The sequence below is a fragment of the Magallana gigas genome, chromosome 8, assembly GCF_963853765.1.
Source record: "Magallana gigas chromosome 8, xbMagGiga1.1, whole genome shotgun sequence".
NCBI lineage: Eukaryota > Metazoa > Mollusca > Bivalvia > Ostreida > Ostreidae > Magallana > Magallana gigas.
This window is the reverse complement of record NC_088860.1, coordinates 4,088,776-4,109,121: the sequence shown is the minus strand read 5'-3', so window position 1 is coordinate 4,109,121 and position 20,346 is coordinate 4,088,776. Positions and strand designations below refer to the sequence as shown.

The window sequence follows — 20,346 nt, the reverse complement described above, 5'->3', positions numbered from 1 at the left end:
TTTAGGACTAGGGGTCCCCCTACTGTTCTCGTCAGCCGACGAAAACTGACCATCATTATTTGAAAGACCAAACTTCGGAGATCCCCTTGGCGAGTTGTCAAAATGCTCAGGTGAGCTATTTTTAGAATGCCTCCTTTGTGGTCTTCTTCCAGGTCTCTGATTTGGATGTTTCATATTTGCTGCCCAGGTCATTGGAAAAAAATCGATGGATTTCTTCAAGTTGATTTAGCACACTCTCTTAGAGAAAATGTTAAAATTTTCTGTAAAACAAAGAGCACTTCTGTCAAAGTTATTTGTAAACAAAGGTTTCAATATGGCGGACCAAAATACAACAATCTTCCTCCAAATTTGTCCTTTTCCGACTTCTCCAAAGCAAAAACCAATCCCTGAATTCTGTTTTCCTCTTCTTTGATATGAAGAATTTCAGAATAAAGCAGTTTTACATTAACAAACGAGCAATTCGCTCAAATTTTGAAAGTCATTTGCCAGCCTTCTAGCCAGAAATACTTCTCCTTCCTCTTCTCCAACAAAGTCGTGACCAAGGTCACCTAATTTAGTATCCAATGAGAATGCTGATAGCGCGTCATGTGATATCCCTAAATGATCACATGATATTTCTTTTTCGTGAAAACGAAATTATTTAAAATTATTTCTTGCAATAAATTTATCTTAAAAAATCGTTAAGCCAATTTAAAAACAAATTATTTTGTTTTTATTTTGTTATTTTGTTTGTCTTCTACGAAGAGTGACGGAAATTAATAACGGATATGACGTAAAATACGGTAGGCGGGGGATCCAAGGCTTGACTAGCATTTCCAGATGAACGATTTTACACAGGAGAGCCAAGGATTACATTTGAGGTGATTTTCCTTCTTCTAGAACTGAAACAAACAGGAAAATCGTTTAACTGAAAACAGGTATGTAAACGCAGAAGTGTTTCTGTATAATTTTGTCCCATCCAAGGGTTTATTTAAGTTTTTGTGTCTGTTTCCTCTGTTCGTGACCGATCGTTGAAGCGTGACCGTCCATCATGCTTTTCCCTAGGAGATGGGACTACATAAGAATGTTAAGCAAGTGAACAATTCATTCACACGAGTCGATATAATAATGTATATCCTTATTTGTGTAAACATTATCCAATATTTTCTCGACCTTTAAGAGCTTATATGTGAATTTTTAAGCAGAAGTACAGTAGATGGTCTTGCTGAAATTTACTCTAAAAATTGAAATTTTGCTCTATCAAATAGTTTCTTGGGACAAATATGGTTTTAAAAAAGGCCATATCGTTTGTATACACTGTTTTTGAAGGAGAATAGACTACATAACTGCAAGTTTGATACAACATGCAGTGAGGGTAAAATCATTCAGACAATTTGCCAATTGACATTTATTATTTGAATAAACAAAATATTGGGCTCTAGGTTGAAAAGTATATTGCTCAGTGTTCTGATTTAATATCTTTTGGTTCTGATCGTTTCAAATGTTTGACACTAGGTAAAGACATGGTAGAGCAGAAGACAGTTTTATACACTTAACTATAATTGAAAGTGAAAATTTTGATTTGAACATACAGTATTTACATATTTTATTGTATATATATTACATACATATGCAATTGGTTAAGACACAAGTTCTAACAACTTACTAAGTTTTCACTATGAAAATATACTGTAGATTCCTAATTAAACGTGAGGAATTAATTTTCGTGTAAAACCGTGAGAGGCAACCTCGCGGATTTTAAAAAATCGCTTTTATTTTCCAGACAGTTTTAAACTATAGAAAATTATAACAAAAAGTTGGTGATCGTGATTATATATTCTTAACCATAATCGATTTGAAACATAACACCGGAATCGCGGATTTAAGTACTTGCATAAAATAAGGAATTTACAGTATATACTTGCTTGTGATTACATCTATCACCAACAAAATCAGTGTTCAAAAATGATTTAGTCAAAATATTCAACAAAAAGATTGAGCTAGAAAGAAATTCCATTAGATTAACTTAAATTTAATCTGAGGACTCGTGTCATATAATTGAAAATAGCAACTAACTACAATAATTTAAATAAGAACCTTTATTTATTTTAATTAGATAACTCACTTCGGACATAAAAATGTTTAATCTTGAAGGATATAATTTTATATCAAATTATCAATTAATATTATGAAACATGATGAAAAGGGGGATATTTGAATTATTTGAATTTTACTATAAGTAAGGTTTAGCAAAATTTATCAACATAGGAATAGTTTAACTAGTGTATGGATGTATGGGAACTGCACTTTTTAAGATTAATTTGATGAAATAATTTAGTCCATGAATTTAGTCTATTTCATTATAAGAATATCATTTGGTCTAAAGGAAATTAACCTACAAGACCTTGATGTAAATTGTGTTAATTCTTGCATCTTATTTCAGGTTTGCTTGTGAGTGTAAAGCGATTTTATTGTTCTATAGAATTTATCAGGTATATTAGAATGACTGTGAGGTTTTTTTTTAGTGGATCGGTGCATGTCTTATAATGCCAGTGGCGTCATCACAGAAAGATGCACAAAATCAACTGTTGCAACACTATCAGCATCTGCTCCCCAAGTCACCGACTTATCATCTAGGCGGTCAGCTTTCCCCGGGGTCACTTGTTCCGAGTTCTGAACACTTCATTGGGAGAGAGGAGGGAGCCACCTATGTGTCCGACCTCCGCCCCTTGACAGCCCTACAGGCCTCCGCTACATCTGAGAGGAATGCCAGTTTTTTCAGTACTCACAGTCCACCACTCATCAACCTTAGTCCAAATCTGAGTCCAACAGCAGAACCCCAGAGGGTGTCTCCATTTTATGACCTCAGAGAAACAACTCGCCGCAGGAGTTTTTATGGTATGTTAAGACTTTTAACAAGTATTGATTCAACTGTAGAGTCTTTGCTAGATGTTGTAATGGGCAATAAGATGCATGTGTGAGGAAAGTAAGAAATTCAGATGAAAAAGTTTATAGTACAGCTAGAGTACCTGAATTAAAACTAATGTTGATGACTGAAGTACTAAATATAGAACCATTGTTATCTAGACTGACAAAGAGTCAAACTGTTGATTATAAACCCTCATGCTTCCTGACTATTCAGGTCATTCAAAAACGATCTCATCACAGCCCTAGTGCTCTATTACACATGTGATAGGCTGTGGCTGTACCATGTGTAGGATCCTGCCCATTCCAGAGATATTGTGAACTGATGGGTTTTTTCCACATAATAAATGAGCAATGTTTAAAATGATGTTATGTTTTGTTGATAAAAACATGGCACTCCTGTTTACATTTTCAGTCATGCATATCCACACCTTAAACGATTGTGTGTTGCACATTTACATATATATCCACATTATGTATTCTCTCTAGAAATTAGCTGTATATATTATACACCAAACTTAGGAAACAATATGTCTTATTGTCTGTATACAGTTTAGGATTCCCAGTTTAAACAAAGAAGTTATCTGGTTAAACATTAATCCAGAAAAAAATCTGTCAACCTAGTTTTCACATGTGTGTGTGTGTGTGTGTGTGTGTGTGTGTGTTTAGGGCTCACACACACATTCACACTGACATAAATGTATGCACAGTGTAGCTCCAACCTTATCAATAGCTAACGCTATGTGGTAAAGAAGGGGGAAAAAGCTGGATCTGTGTCCAAAGAACTGCCTGCTTTGTCAGGGAAACACTGCAGAAACGGTGCGTGTATCCTTTATCGTGGCAGGCAGCTAAAAATACACAGCTGACCCAGTTAATGCCTGGATTTAAGTTCTTTCTGTCTAACTTTATATATATGTACATATTTTGTCGTTCATTTTATTTTCTGCATGATTTCGTTGGTGAAGATTTGACAGATTGGAAATGGTGACATTCGGTGCCGTGATTAGGTTAATAGTTGATAAATCCTCGGCGTATGTATTTGCATACATGTTATACAGTACAGTTTACCCTCCAGTTAAAAATTGTCATTAGACTTGGAAAACACCCAACCCTGTGTAAATTTGTCTTCCTTGCTTTTGAGATTTTTCCTGAATTAAGTGAAGATAGCCCTTGTTGTTTGGTGTTTGTCTTAGATTGTTTAAGATTATTTAGGAAAAATGAAATTTAACTTGGTCAGTGCTTCATATTTTGAATTAATTAGGCTTCAGTCTTGTAATAAATGATCTTCATTATTGACCAGCTGACAAGACCATCCAACAGACCTCGTTTTGTTTAAGCTTTTAATAATAAATATCTTCAGACTAAGTAAGGGTAATACTTGAATCGGAAGGGAGGTGCTTGCTACTAGGTAGTCCAGACTGTTGACCTAGAGTTACTGACCCCCAGTTTTTATTTTAAATAAGCCATATTAATTACCTACATATAATATTTGAATAAACATTCAGATATTAATGCAGCATTATTATGTAATGATACAAAAGTTGAGACTGTGTAAAATAATTATTTTAGCCCTGTCAAGCTAGAGGTTATACATGTAATTTGAATATCATTTAAAGGTGTTGGAAGTGGCCTAATTCATCTCAATTTACCCTTTTTGATTTGATTTATGCATCCTTTATGGGTAATTTACCTATTCAATAATGATTTTTTGTTTCATAAGTAGAAAATTAATATCAGACCTATCGGTACTTTAGTTTGTCATAATGTCAGTTACATATGTATTGAGAGTGTAAGGAGAGAGAGAGAGAGAGAGAGAGAGAGAGAGAGAGAGAGAGAGAGAGAGAGAGAGAGAGAGAGAGAGAGATTGGGTGACTCATCTTTGGCAAAGAAAGAAGATTGTATAATATATATTAGAAGATTTCCTTCTTTGCAACCAGAAACCACTAAATAAATTTAGTTTTCAGAGGATTGGAAATTCGGTGTGTGTATGAATATAATTCCTTTGCCAGCAGGCAGAGCTTTAAAGATCCCTGTTGAATTGGCGCCTCTAACAGACCTTTTTTTACTGTGTCTGAAGGGTAGCTTTATGGCAAGCCTGCTCAGTGGGAACAATGTGTGGCAGGAACAGAGTATTTCTCCTGTGCTAGAACTCAATTGTTGGGATTGCGGTGTTGATCATGTTGACAAATGGTCTGAAGTCCAAGCACTCGGACTATAAAAGCCCCTGGGTAGCACAATGTTCAGGTGTCCACATTTTGGCCAAGAGACTTTTCTTTGTTAATTTTTTCTTTCATTCCCCTCTATCTGTCTCTGGTTATATATTGACTATTAAAGCAGGTCAAAGTGAAATATCATGTATACCTATAAGGTATATTCTAAAGCATTTTGAAAACAAGACTCTATAACCCATTTGCATTTTTAGAACTTATTGTATTTCTGCATGGGATAATTTTGCTTGAAAGAAGTGAAGTTTTGAAAACATCCATTATTCATGAGATGACTTTATACTGGTTTTGACAGGATTTTAAATGTAAAGTTATAACTTACTTTTAAACTGATGGTAGGAAAGCAAATGTGAAAGAGATTATGGTCTTTTGGTTTTCAAAGAATTTAGAGAATTGAAACTTGGGAAAAGGACCAAAAACTTAATGCGTAGTAGTTATTAATGAGACTGTTTTTTGTGAGAACTGATTAACACTGTAATATACTGTAAGTTGGTTGAGTCCTTGGTCAATGATTAGTAGTACTATGTACAACACCCAGCTAGTAGTGCTGCTGGTATTGATTGGAAGAGACTGGGGGGACTATTGATTCAGTGCCAGCCCCAGAGTAATACTGCACGTGGGTTGGTTGCACACAAGGAATCCACTCACAGGGCCAGGTACATTTAAATGTGTGTACGAGTGTGTGTGCTGTTTCCACTAGAGTTCTGTCCCTGTGTGTTATACAGTGCTGTGTTGTTGATATTTCCTGCCTGTGTTAGCTGTGCTGGATTAATATCAGACATGGCATTTTCTCCTCTTCCACGTGGACTCTGTTTGTTAGGTATTTATATATATGTATGGTGATATGTGTGTTCTGACAAGACGAATGGGGCTATGGACTTCTCTAGTATTCAAGCTTGAAGCTTAATTTAGTATGGATAAACGAGCAATGTCAAAATTATGTGTATAGTCTCGTGTGCATGACTTTTACTGAAAAGCACATGTGGTGAGTTTATCAACCGCCAGGAATACTAGCCAGTTGTAGCTTGTATTTTTACCATGCGAATGGGTGAACATTTTTTTATTTTCATTTCATTTTCACCAAGGCACAGGATCTCTGTCACATTATGTAATTTTGATGAGAGTGGTATAATGTGCATCGTAAGGGAGGAAAATTATGTCACTGGATTTGTTCACTAGTCTATGATTCCTAGAACTAGCAATCGTGTGGTGTATGCGTTCCATAGAAGGGCTGTCATATGACATTACCCATCTTACAGTTGATAGTGCAGAATTGTTATCATATTAAGACAATGTGAGTCAAAACATCTTCTTAGCCTGTAAGGCAATGTAAGTTACGCTTTAGGTATTAAACCAGAAATTGTGTTAAAGTCTCTTAGGCAATGTGAATTTGTTTTAGGTGGGCCAGAATTGTGTTTAGACCTCTAAGGCAATGCGAGTCACGAGTCACATCAGACTGATTGTGGTCCCACCTTTTCTCAGAGAATGGATGGCACTTTTCCTATGGGATGGAAACTGTCCTTAACTTGCTTTCTAGTTACTGAAGGATACTGTGGTTTTTATCAATATTCCTTGAACATCAATTTTTAAGGATTACATTGTTTAGTCAATCCACAAAAGCAAATGCTCATAGAAGTATAATATGCAAAAACATAATTTATTGGTAGGACCATTGTCCATGAATAGATATATCATGGGAACCGTAAATTATGATGAATCCATGAAATTAGATGCCCACAAAAATTGATGGAAGAATGGGTTAATTGAGGCCCGGGCCTGCCTCTACCCTGAACGAATCCTTAAGAACTGCCTTGTGTTGTTTTCTAATGCTATGATCTTGTTTACTTACTGACTATCTAGGCATAAGTATAAAAATTAATACCAATCTATAACATTCACCTTTTACAGGAGAGGATCATAATAAAAATAACCTTGAAGAATTCTTATTTTTGATGTAAGAATGAAAGAGGAAATTGTTAACATCAAAACAAAAATGTTTATTATAAAAGTCAGAGGACAGTCTTTGCGAATAACAATGCGCTGGAGTAAGTTTGAGACAAGTTAAAAGTTCCTTGAACACAGAGGAGTAACAATTCTTAGTGAGTTTCTATTGGTGGGGTCTGAAACATGGTGACGTCTTTACAATTAACACTTGGGAATTATTTACCATTTACTGTGGAATGTTCCACAGAATGGTAGAATCATTGACATACTAAGTACTCTGACTGCGCGTGTTTAGACTATATAGTACTGCGTATCGTATCAGTAGGTCTCTTTGTGTTTCTCAGTTCACTGGGAATACTTGCCATGCTCGCAGACACTGGTTCTCTGCCTAAGGTTGGTTATTTGTCAGGTGATCACTACAATACATCTTGCTATAAGACTTTTAAGGGGTCTGTTGGTGTTTTTTTTTCTTTTTTCTTAATTTACCAACAAAACAAACTATAAGAATTATGTGAAAGTTTTGAGATATATAAGTATGATAATTTGTCTAATACTGGCTGTTTTTGGTTTAATTCTCTTTGTTTTGAAAGCTAAACAATGTAATTGATGCAGGTTGAAATCCTTCAAGCATGCTGATAAACAGGCATTAATATTGGCTCTAGTGGTATTTTTAATTTCCATTGTTTCTGTTTATTTGGAGCCAAGTTCATCATCAATTAGTGAGGGAAAAATAAATATCTTGTACAGTATAGGGAATATATGTAGTACACCTTTGTATGAGCTTACAATGTAACCTGGTATTACCGGTAAGTGTTAAAGTTACGTCACCTTGTGGTGCTGGTCAAGGTGTTGTGATATCGGCAGCTTACCATCTAATTCCCTACTCTCTTTGTTTTCATGTCATCCTCACACGTCATATATTTTACGTGAGATATTGTTTTATTTACAGATTTCCAGAATAGTTGCAGCCAACCGATGCAGAATCCGGCGCAGATTTGCTCCGGACGACATGTGGAAGACACCTCTAGAAAGGTACGGATGCACACTTTTTGCCAAAAATTTTTTCAGGTGTAGCTTTCATTAATAGGTGGTCATGGCTGAATTTTAATGCCATATTACTCTCCTTGAAATATTTGGATTTTTTTCTCTACTGAATGAGAGTATATGGTTAGAAACATAATATCCCACATTTTAAGGTAACGTTTTTCTGACGGATAATTTGTTGACTACACGGCCTCCTGAAGCTTATACTGATTTTCATTTACATCTGCTAAGTTACAGCCTTGGACATGTTTTAGATTTGTGTAGTTTTTCAGTCAATACAGATGAAATGTGAATTCTAGGTTTATTGATTCAAACTCGTGCAAAATGGAGAGATGTTCTGTCATTTCTGACAAAATGACACACAATTCAGGGTATGTTTGTTGTAACAGATGATGGAGAGGTTAGAGCTCACATCTGTATTCAGATTTTATTTTAAAACATGGAGGTTCTGAGGTTTACATTCTAGATCAAAGCGTTAATGGACAGGCTAGGAGTTATTTCAGTCATGTAATGGAAATTTTCCTTGAGATCCCAGGCAGGCCTTGTAGTAGAGACAGTTTTGTCCCTTTGGTGTTTGCTAGTTCTCTGTCGCTCCAGACTTGGGCTGGCTAATCAATACCTGTGGAGTCTATAAAGAAGAGCGAGTGCCTGGCTAGGCAATTACTATCCAAGCAGGACTCTCTGTGTAAATTTACATTCAGTTAAAAACCCAGAGCTCTGAGTTTCCACCAAACAAAGACATGAAAGAGAAACTCCTCTAGACTTTTCGTTTGTAGTCTCTCCTTGTGTTTCATGCTTAGGTCCCTGGATCGTCTACACGCAACATAAAGTGTTACGCAATGTTTGCAGATGACATACTTCTTTGTCTTTAGTCAGGGTCTGATGTGGTTCACAGTTCTATATGAATAATCATATTTCATATCGTGTATGACATACTTATAAATTAAGATACTTTTCTCAGTTCTGTCATTGAATAACTTGATGCAATAATATATATACCTAAGGGGGTCAAAATTATTGATTAGTTATACATACTTATTAAAGATTTGTGGATTAAGAAGATTCTCTATGACATTGTGAAATAGCATGCTAGAGTTTACTACTGATGTGATTAATTTTGTGTTTAACACCGAAATGTACCGGTACTATTGTACTTTGTAGAATTATTACAGTTAAATCGGTCTTTCTTTTCCTAACAGAGTTGTTACGATTATATTGTTATTATGAGCCCTTTTATTTTATACCATACCATTGTTTCTTTGTTGTCAGGTATCTCATCGTTAATGTCTCTAATTAAATTTATTATATAAGTGACAAGTTTGATGTTGAGATGGCTCTCATTGTGATATATAAGCATTCGGATGTCGCAATTCTGTTGTTGAGATGGTTTTTAGTGTGAATCATTTAAACTTTGAGATAAGACCATTTTATATTAATGAGAAAAGTAATCAATGTTGAGTCGAGACCTTTCTGATGTTGAGATGGTTCTTCCTATGATATGGCTAACATTGAGATGTTGCTAAGATGGCTTTCTGTGTGGTAGTTTCACACAACAGAGTGTAACAGTTGTCTCATTGAGTGTGATGAGATAGAAATCCTGACTCGGGGGGGTCAAGTAAAACTGAGATTGGATCATGGGATTTTTGTGTGGTTGAATGACTCAGCAAATACACGGAGGACTGACGTTCACAGGATATAAGTCATCCATAGAGGACCCCCCCTTCCTGATGAGTTTTGTGAAATCTCATTGACTTTCTTGAATTGACACATATAAAACAATTCTAAATGTCAGGAAATCAACTTTGTCTTTTTTTCTTTTCTTTTTACCAAAAAGGTCAGAATTTCCATACATGTATTAAGCACCTCTGTCATGAGTCCTAGTTCACTTATCAGTATTGAACAAGTCATTAGTTATTAACTGTACAGGAAAAACCATCATTTCAGAAAATGTTTTCATGGTTATAAAGATTTAAAAGATAAAGCTGAATTGGAAAAATCAGAAAGACCAGAGATAGAGTTAGCCTGGGGTGGTGGCTGTGTCTATATATAACTGTAGGGAGCTGGCTGTCCAAGGGACAGGGACCCAGAACATGTGTATAGATGGCTGGGGGGTCATGTTATTGAGTCTGAAGGGTCAATGTCACTGTTGTAGGCCTGAAATAGATTGATACAACCACACAAATACTGGTTTAATCTCTGCAGAAACAGATTTCTATCTCTCTGAAAGGAAGTAGAATTTAAACAAAAAAACCAAACCAAAGTCCACCTTTGGGGGGTGTGAGTGTGTGTTAGGGTTTCTACACTGTGTATAAAGGAAGCGTCATATGTATGGAGTCCATACAGAGCGGTAGGGAGGAAATGGCTGTCTGAGGAGAAATATATGTTATGGACTTGTCACAAACCGAAAGACCAAGCATGGTAGGATATAGAGCTCCCTTTTGTTTCAGATTAAGTCCCTTTACCATTGTAGTTTTATGGCGGGAGTGTGTAATGGCCAAGAATGACTAAAGGGCTAGATATCTTGGCATTAAAAAGACCTGAATTAGAGGTAAAATTGCCCAATACAGGTAATAGCCCATTGTATGGCCAGATGATGGGAAGGGGCCTACACTTTGGATTTGGTGATAAGATTCTGAGGAGATTAAGGACAGCCTGGAAACTTCCCACCTGTCCAAACAACAGGAAGCTCAATGTACAAGTTCTAATCTACACAGTCCAAAAATACTGAACAGTTTAAAACTCACTCTGGCCAAGTGTTTGAATTGCGATTGTTGGTTAGGGCTTTGAAAACCACAAAAAACCTTGTCAGATTCATGCTAGGAGAATCTAGCTGTCGCTGGGTAAATGAGAGAGCGGGGACTGTTTATCGCAGTCAAATCCCATGTACCAACAAAGGGCTTGCCTATCTCTTGTTCAGCTCGGGCGAGAGCCGTGAATCATGAATGTGGAATTTAAAGTACGGTCTTTTAAAAATAATAGCCCCCACAAACGCCAGTGTGCAAAGAGGAAATGATTGAAAAGTATTTCAGATCTTAACTTTGAACAGTCTTAGAATTAGTCATATTTTCTAAACCAGAATTTTCTTTGATTAATCAAGTAGTTGTTTTGAGTTTCTGACTGTGAATGCAGTAGAGGCTATACCTGTGACTAGCCTACTAATGCATGACTAGATCAGATTTGGAGTATATATGAACAAAGAGCTATGCTAAATGTTCGTAACACACCAGCTGTACATGCAATGTTCTTATTTATACACAAGTTTTGTAAATTTCTGATTGAAAAATGTAACTAGAGCAGAAGTGTAGTACCCTGCTGTTGGTAGATTGTGTGTGATAGAGAGAAAGAGGAGAATATAAGCCTTGATTTTGATATTGATTCTTGCTTGTTTTCCAGAGTGAGAGTCCAAGCCGCAAGAGAAGGAAGACTTCCAACAGCTACATAGACTTGACGAATCATTCTCCCAGCCCCCCACCAACCTGGTCAAGGGAGAGAACTGAAGCCGAGAGGTTAGGGGTCAGTCGTAGACGAGTATCCAGTCAGCGACGCGTGTCCGGAGATAGCAGGAGGCTGATTGCAGAGAGAAGTAACACACCCCGGGCACGACGAAGGTAATTCAATCACCATTTCACTTTCTTGTACAAAAAAAAGAAAAAAACACAAAATCTAGTCTAAAACTTAGATCAGGTTTTCTGTTGTGTGGGTCATAATATATAGGATGCAAGTAGACACGTTCTCAAGATAGAGCCAGCTTTTTTATCCCTAGGCGTATGTTTTGCCTGTGGAGCTGTTTCATTAGAAAAAGTTGTCAGGGTTGGGTTGCAAAGAGGATACCATTGCTTAGTTGCACACTTGTGTTTGATAATCAAGTGGGATCCAGGCTTATAGAAGTGTTGATAATAGGCAAGTCAGCCTTTAGATTGTGGGAAAAAAAATTCTCCAGTGTGTCGAGGTAGAGGGAAATGATCAATGAGGAATTGATTTTCTTTGTGTGCGGGGAGGCTGTCAGAATGGAGGGGGTAGGAGGGGAAGGGGGGCATTGTCGGGCCTGCCACGGTGAAGTGGCCAGGTATTGTACCCACACCTTTGTGTGTCACCTGTGCTTGCTTGACCATGTCAAATATTTAAACGCTGTGGCGGCTTTAGTATTGATTCCGCCTGAGCCACATTGATTTTCAAGTCTCCGTTTTCCCCGAGTTGAGCGGCACATGTAGGAGAGTGAATCTCTCCGTGCTCGGTAGAGGTTCCAGTCCTTGTATTACACAACTAACACGCCTGTCGACCGTCAAATTTTATGTGTCAGGAAATTAGTTATTTAAAAACTATAATAAATACATAGTCTCCTTACATCAGACTGAAGTTGCATTGCTGTGATAATTTTATTCAACATATACCATAAATCTTGAATTCACAGTAGATATCAGATAAAATTAAAAGTGTTTTTGAATCGTTAGCAATTGATTTTTTTCCTTTCATTAAATTTTCAGACAATTGAATCATGGATTTATAGATATATTGTTAATAGATAATGCCAAAAAGACTAAGCTGTATGGGATGTTTTCTCTTTTTCTCCATGATATATTGATGTATAGAATACTAGGGAAAAGACTGGTGAAAACGTGCAGCCAGTTAAACCTCTATTGTGAATTAGAATAAAGAAAAGTGTCCTATTGTTTTCATGTAATTAGCCATGTACCATGCTCCGAATGTCAATTGAATTGTAAAACAGGCTATTTAATTATTCCATTTAGAAATCAAGAGCTAGCAATATTGATGAATCCTCACCACAAAATACAGCATTCATTTCATTATACAAAATCAGAACTCACCTGAATTATGTGGTTGTATAATTCTACAATCACAATTGAATTATGATTAGAAAAAAAAGCTAGAAGTTGTGGTAGAGATAACACTTGTATTGTTAGCATTGTGATTGTGTCATGGTGGTTAATGGTTCCATAGGAATTGTCCTCTCTGACTGGTAGAGCACAGTAAAAGGGCTTGAATTAGTTTAAAGTAGTATACATTTTTTCATGGACTGGAGAAAACCTGTGCCATATGTTTTAAATTAGAGAGAAAGAGGCCAGCTTTATCAGTGAGGTGCTGGTAGAGGTTGCTAGCTGATTATCTGGAGATACAAGCATTATCTGGTGTAAACCTGGAATCAAATAGAATAGGAAAGCAGACAATGAATTACAATATAAGTCAACATAAGGTTTATAAACGTGAATTACAACAAAAAAATTAAATGTTGATCAAATGTTATTATAAATTGAAAAAAAAAAAACCATTTAATTACCCTTTCACGTCCCAACTACAAAGTTTTTACTGGTAGTGAGTTAATTTTATTTACTAATAAGAATTTAAAAAAAAATAAAACCATTCATTAAATTCGTATTCAATATAAAACAATCTTTGATGAAGTTTTTGTTTTGAAAAAGATGATGTCATAATAGGCATTATGATGTCATCAGGCTTGTGATGTCATTGAAAGTGACACATAAATATATGACACATTTTGGAGCTCAGAAGAAATGTTGCTATGTTTCCATGTTATGTTGCCATTCTGGAGTATCATCTGTCATGGAGAACTTTAGTTCAGCTGCATCAGGTTATTTTTCTGAGAGGATAGATAGCCAGGTACCCGGGTTTAGTTCTCAGCCTGATGAATCAGAAAGAGTCACTGAACCAGAGCTTTGGGATTCAGCATTCAGATTTGTGGTACAATCAGCAGTCAACTGTTTGTTTGACTCCGCAAATGCTAGACTTGGAAATATTTACAATGACAACTCGGGAAACGAGAACAGGACTCAAGCCTCCAACAGACAGACAAACTTACAAGGAGTGAACACTTCTTTGAGGATGCAGCCAGCTGACACTGCCTCGAATACACCACTTGATACTGGATCCGCTCACAGAAGTTTTAGTCAAGGTGGTCAATCAGAGAGGACCTCTTCTCTTCACCCAGAGGAAAACGGACGGAACAATGGGACCACTGTACTGTTTGAGAACCAAATGTACACTGTTCCACCCAGAGGCGTGTATGTATCAGTCTTTCTGAGGCAGTTTGATTCCCAGCAAGTTATTGCACCATTGACAAGAACGCATCATTATCACCCATACAGAAATATGTTGCTGTTAAATTTAAGGGGAAGGAGAACCATGCCCAGAGAACACAGACCCCAGAGCTTTGCATTGGAAGGTCAGGGTAGAGGAGCTCACAATTCAAATATCACCAGATGGAGACCAGTCCAGAGAGAAGCTTTGCAACCAATGGATGGACTAATAACAGAGTCTTACAATCACCGCATTGATAACTATGAAGATACTGTCTATAACGAGAATGAACATCTACTCCAACATCTAGGTGCAGAACTAGGGAGAGCCCCTCAGGCTGAAGCAAGCAATGAACATCAGAGCCCCACCCCTGGGGCTAATGTAGACAGTGGAGATCAGATACCAACCCCTGGGGCTAATGTAGACAGTGGAGACCAGATACCCACCCCACAGGTTGATGACAGTGTGAGAGAAAGTGAAGAGACTGGTGCTGGGCTCGATTTTCATTCCTCAGTCTTTGTTAGAGGACCTAACAACAGCCCTGGGTCTTTGGCTGTACTCTTTAACCAGCTCTTGCAGCAGTTCTATCAGGAGGCCATGAAGTGGATATTTTTGACAGCAGTGTGGCATCCTAGACAGGAAAATCTCAGAAACATGCTCAGCACCATTGCAGACCTTGTCCAAGAGCCAGGCCTCTCTGTGACAAATAGCATGTTGCAGGGATTCATGACTGGGATCACTATCACCTATAATACTCAGTTTCAGCGTTTGCTGCAGATTCTGAATCCACTGAGTGGACTCGACACTCTACCCCCCACCACAGCGACATACTTCAGGATACAGAGCCTGCTGTTCAACATCAACCTGGCACCGCGACAGTTACTGCATAGATTTTCTGACATAGTGAGGACTGCCATGACAGCCATGATACAACAGCACAATGCACAAGTTATTGACCAACCTCGCCGGTGATTAGTTGTCTGCCTTCATTCAATTAAAATATCAGTTGCAGCATGGTACCAGCATTACAGAGCACACCAACCAATCAATTTCTGTTGCTATCTCGTTTCATTTTTTTGCGGCAGATTTAATGTAGCCGTGTTAGATTGCCAGAATTTTTATTCAGAAGAAGCTAGTCAAGTTTTATAGATTATTTATAGTGATAACATAACAATTTGAGTTTACTTAAATAATCCTGCATAACTTTATGGTCAGTGCCATTGATTTTCCCACTACGTTCTCTCATTCTTTTTATAAATTTTTCAATAACCCCTGTGGTATCTCCTTCCAATGAATATTTATGAAGTCTCATGAATATGTATGTTCTACCTGAGCACTCTTTTCCTGCCGTGGTGAATAACTGCTGGGTGATATTGTAATCTGTGTGTTTGGGGCTGTGTGGAGCCAGTCTCTGTGTCGTAGTGGGCACGGTGTTTACTTTTTGACTAGGGTCCCCAGAATATCCTGTAGGCCAAGCTCCTCAGATAGGAATGTTCAGGTGGCAAGCATTAAAACAGCTGGGGGTTACAGGCAATGGCCCTTTTTTCTCTCTTATTCAGTTCCTTCAGGATGCTGATTTCCTTTGCAGCTGCGCTCTATAGAAACACACACATGGCTTAGATTATAAAAGAACATCGTTATATTTGTAGGGATATCAAATAAAGTATCAAGTGGGAAACCAGCAGTGATGTTTTATGTGTTTTAACTCTCTGAATAAAAATATATATCAGCCTTTATTTATTTACATAAGTAGAATTCATGAAATAAGACTATCGTCCTTTGACAGATAAGCATAAACTAGAGATTTTGCTTTCATTTTTTTACAATAAAGAAATCTTTTAAATTACAGCCCTGGAACCAGGAGAAGAACAAGAGACAGGAACCCCACCCCACAGAATGAGAGTGGTCAGGAGCCCCGAGCCTTCCAGCCGCCCCACCTGATGAACCCCCGACAGATTCACCCCGCCTCTCTCCACCCCCACCACCTACACGGGGCCCCACAGCAAGTCATGTTTGAAATGGAACAGGTGAGGAGATGGGGATTGATTAGAACCAAGGGAGGGATGAAATTCTTCCTTGTATTTTCTTTGTTACCTTGTCTTTGGCATAAATTGACCCAAATCTGTGGTATTTTATTTGTATGGACAAACAGGAAGTTATGGAGGGTCTAGGGAGAAGCTGGGTACAGATTTAAAGGGGGGGGGGGGCAATATTTAGTCTGTATTGAGACTCTTCCTTGTAGTTCCTTTGTTAACTTGTCTTTGGCACAAAATGACCCAAAACGATGGGATTACATTTGTATGGACAAACAGGGAAGTTATGGAGGCTCTAGGGAAGTAACAAAAATCCTTAAGTAGTCATTTCCTGCCTCAAAGCATGGATGGCAGACACGAAACTCTTTTTGTCTGACGATACATGAAGATGAAAAAAACTTGAATCCGACGACACCACACCTAATAATCTAATGGGACTTAGGAATTTTAAAATCTATGAGTGATACATGGTGAAAGTCTCTCTACAGGAGGAAGATGTTGAGGAGAATGCAGTCTGGTCATAATGTTACCGTCATATTCTTTGTATGTTGAGACATGATCATAATGTTGTCATAATGTTCTCTGTGTGTTGAGATATATGATTATAATGTTGCCATTATTTTCTGTGTGTTGAGATGTTGCCACTGTTTGTGTGCTGACTAGCTTTTCTCAGCATCTGTAGATTTTGTTTATTGATACACTTAGTCTGTGTTATTCTGCACATATACATGTTTTGTTTTGTAAGTAAGAGTCTGATAAAGGTGATAATTTTACAGCCCTCCAATGGGATATCTAGCTCGAGACTAATCAATAGATCTTGTTTTCCAACTCTGCTGTTGTAATCTTCTCAGTCTTCATTACATAGGTGTATTATACCTTAGTTATACTGAAGTAAACAGGTAATCACTGCTGGTTACATGGACTAGGGCAGGTCTCCATCCTACACTCTGTACATGTATGCTACATCACTGTATGGCTGTTCACTGTAAATTCTATGTTAAACTCACCCAAGCTAAAAGGTTTAGGAGAAATATGTTTTAAAACCATTTCAAAATTTAAACAAACCCTAGTTTTCATTATAATCATTTCAAGTTTTCGTTTTACTTTTTGCAACTAAAATACTGTAATCTGAAGAACATGCAAAATATTTAAGTTAGTATGGATTAAATATCGAAAACCAACTTGATTTGCCTTTATAACTGAGAGAGCAGATCATTAAATGCAGTTTCCATAAAGCTTGAATTCTCAAGCATTTGTATTAATGTTAATGAATCATTATCATTTGTTTAAAACTTTTACTTTCATTTTATCGCCCTCCCTCATAGGTTTGTAGTTTAAAAGTGACATTAAATGTAGAATGAACTTTAGGCAGCCTAACGAACATTGCACACTCATCACTGTAAATAGGACTTGTGTAACATTTGTTCGTCTTTTTACAGGTGCCTGTCAGCACCCCTGTGTCAATGGCTCCATATGCAATCCCTGTGTGTGCCGGGCCCCACCTCCCAGTGTGCACCGGGGCCCATCACCCAGTGTGCAGTACCGCCCCCACGTGGTCTATCCCAGGATGCAGTGTGCAGCTGCCGTCCTGTAACATGCAGCACATCCCTGCCTGCAGTCTGCCACAGATTCCGTTTCATCCGAGTTCCATCCCTCCTTTGTTTCATCATCACCATCACCCGGCCACCAGTCACATACCGCCTCAACACTTGGCTCCACCCACTCACTTCAATCCGAGTGCCAGAGGCGTACATGTACGTAGGGTTTTCTTGTTGTTCATTAAATGCCTAAGGAACATTAATGAATTGATGATTATGGTGCTGATTATGGCATTCTGTCCTATTCAGTGAAAACACAAAATCTAAAGAAGTAGATTAATTGTGTGTGATGAGTAGTGTTACACATTTGATATCTTACTTTGATTTCCAGTATTATAACTACATGACTTATGGTTTCTGATTGTAGCGCTCGGAAGAAGAAGTTTCTGGTCTGATTGACCAGCGATCCCGGTTTCCTCTACACCCAGGGACATTACACCCTCATGGTGCCACCCCCTTCACTGCCTCACCCCCGGTCATGCTTCAGGAGCCCCACGTCCACCCCACACCTCATGATATTTATGTAAGACATGTCCCAGATCTAGTTTAAAGAGAACTTTTAATGTTGGTAGACAAAGGAATGAAAAATATGAAACGAAGAACTATTTTAACAAGAGCTTGGACTCTGTGTAGGTGTGTCAAACAGCAATGTGACGTAGGTCTGTCTATTTCATCGCTAGCAAATCTGCCATGGCTCTTTGATAACAGCAAGATTTGTCTGGCTTTTGAGCTAAGACTATGCAATATATGCATATTTCACTCGAAACCAGCATTTTTTTAAACTTGTTTTGAAGCAAGAAATAGTTGTGTTTTTACCAAAAGTCCAAGGTCTTGTTAAAATTGTTCTAACTTTTGCATAACAAACACTCATAGAATCTGTTTATACAAACATTTACACAAAACATAGATGTATATAATGGAATGTTCAATTTCTCTACAGGGACCTTTCCATCGTCACTTTGCTCGTCAGCGTTCTGGTGGGAGAAATAGTCGTCTCCGGTCACTTCCTCTGCCTCCTCCACCCTACCCAGGATTCCTTCTTCACTTCCTGTAAGTTTTAAATTGTCACAGAAATCTTTTGGCTAAAATGTTATTGTTATTTGATGGACATTATTTATCCTCGTTTTGATAGGCCTTTAGTATTGCTCTATGTGTTCATTTGCATTTGTAAAGAAATTTCATCTTAAATTTATCTTAGAATTACTTGCACTTGTAGGGCCATGTTGGGTAACCCTCCAATGCCTTATGGAAGAGACTTCCATGAAGATGCCACAGAAGTGGAGAATTACGAGGTAAGGTTCGAAAAGAGAATCTTTTTACTTGACAAGTTTCTATTTCCCAATTCAACTACCAACACATTTCTTATATTCAATTCAACTACCATACACATTTCTAATACTCAATTTTAACTATCATACACATTTGTAATACCAAATTTATCTATCATACAAGTTTCTAAATCCCAAATCAACCACTAAGCAAGTTTCTGTTTCTAATACATGGGTACTCTGATTTTCCAGGCATTGCTGAACCTGGCCGAGAGGTTGGGCGAGGCCAAGCCCAAGGGTCTGACCAAGCCGGAGATTGAGCAGCTGCCGGCCTATAGGTTCAACAAGGAGAATCACCACTCCGACATGGACCAGACCTCCTGTGTCGTGTGCATGTGCGATTTTGAAAATAGACAATTATTACGGGTTCTGCCGTGCAGTCACGAGTTCCATGCTAAGTGCGTGGACAAGTGGTTAAAGGTAAGAATAGTGTTACCTGTGGACATCGGTATCTTTGGCTTTTTTATTTTTTCATATCTTAAGAATTTTTTTTGGGGGGGGGGGGGTGGATTTCCTTCTTGTACTTTTGCTTAAAATTATTGTTTTAGCATCTGAAATGTTTATTTAAAAAAAGTTAAAAATGCATGTCATATAAAAAGAAATGTAAAAATTTCTCTTGGATGACATGACTCTCTGACTTAATTCACTCTAGTTTTGGCATATTTTTTTTTTTGCACAAGTAATGATTGAATAATTAAAATTATGACATCAAGTCAATCATAACATGTACAAGTTTAGTTTCTCGGTGCAGGAATTTATTAAGACATTCTTTTTGTAGACTAATCGGACATGTCCAATCTGTCGGGCGGACGCCACAGAGATTGCCAGCCAATCAGACTAGGAATCAAAGTTCATGCACTGCAGTGTCTAGACTATTTATTATTGGGTCAAATTTGTTTTCTCTCTGAACAATATGAAGAAATTAGTATGAATTGGTGCATATACAATACAATGTAATTGTTATTTTAATTATTTTCCTTTTGATTAGTCATAGATGCTTTGATATATATTGTTTCTATTATTTGAGCAAATTGTCTACTATAGCCTAAGTACCTGCTATTCATTGCTTTTTTGTTATAACCTATAGAAAATGTATATCCCTGTTTTTGTTGGGGTGAAAGGAATATTTTTTTTTTCATAAAAGAAAGTGCGTTCAGGGACTTTTTGTATACCTTTTATAAAGCCAGTACCAATGTTATTTATGTCATATTACACA

At 37.4% G+C, this 20,346-nt stretch overlaps 1 protein-coding gene across 6 annotated transcripts; it reads left to right on the top strand.

Moving 5' to 3' along the window:
* The first annotated feature begins 757 nt into the window (after window positions 1-757).
* On the top strand, window positions 758-20,286 carry LOC105337659 (E3 ubiquitin-protein ligase RNF38). Of its 6 annotated transcripts, XM_011442503.4 has the most exons (11): window positions 758-917; window positions 2,505-2,877; window positions 8,023-8,105; window positions 11,511-11,725; window positions 16,021-16,198; window positions 17,644-17,958; window positions 18,170-18,325; window positions 18,743-18,852; window positions 19,019-19,094; window positions 19,323-19,550; window positions 19,909-20,286. In XM_011442503.4, the coding sequence occupies exons 2-11, from the start codon at window positions 2,526-2,528 to the stop codon at window positions 19,969-19,971; spliced, it is 1,776 nt and encodes a 591-aa protein (XP_011440805.1). In that variant the 5' UTR covers window positions 758-917; window positions 2,505-2,525; the 3' UTR covers window positions 19,972-20,286. The 6 variants fall into 6 exon arrangements, with proteins under 6 accessions (XP_011440805.1, XP_011440839.1, XP_011440812.1 ...); XM_011442537.4 differs by lacking the exons at window positions 758-917; window positions 2,505-2,877 and adding an exon at window positions 3,702-3,723; XM_011442510.4 differs by lacking the exons at window positions 758-917; window positions 2,505-2,877 and adding an exon at window positions 5,802-5,949.
* Window positions 20,287-20,346: the final 60 nt, after the last annotated feature.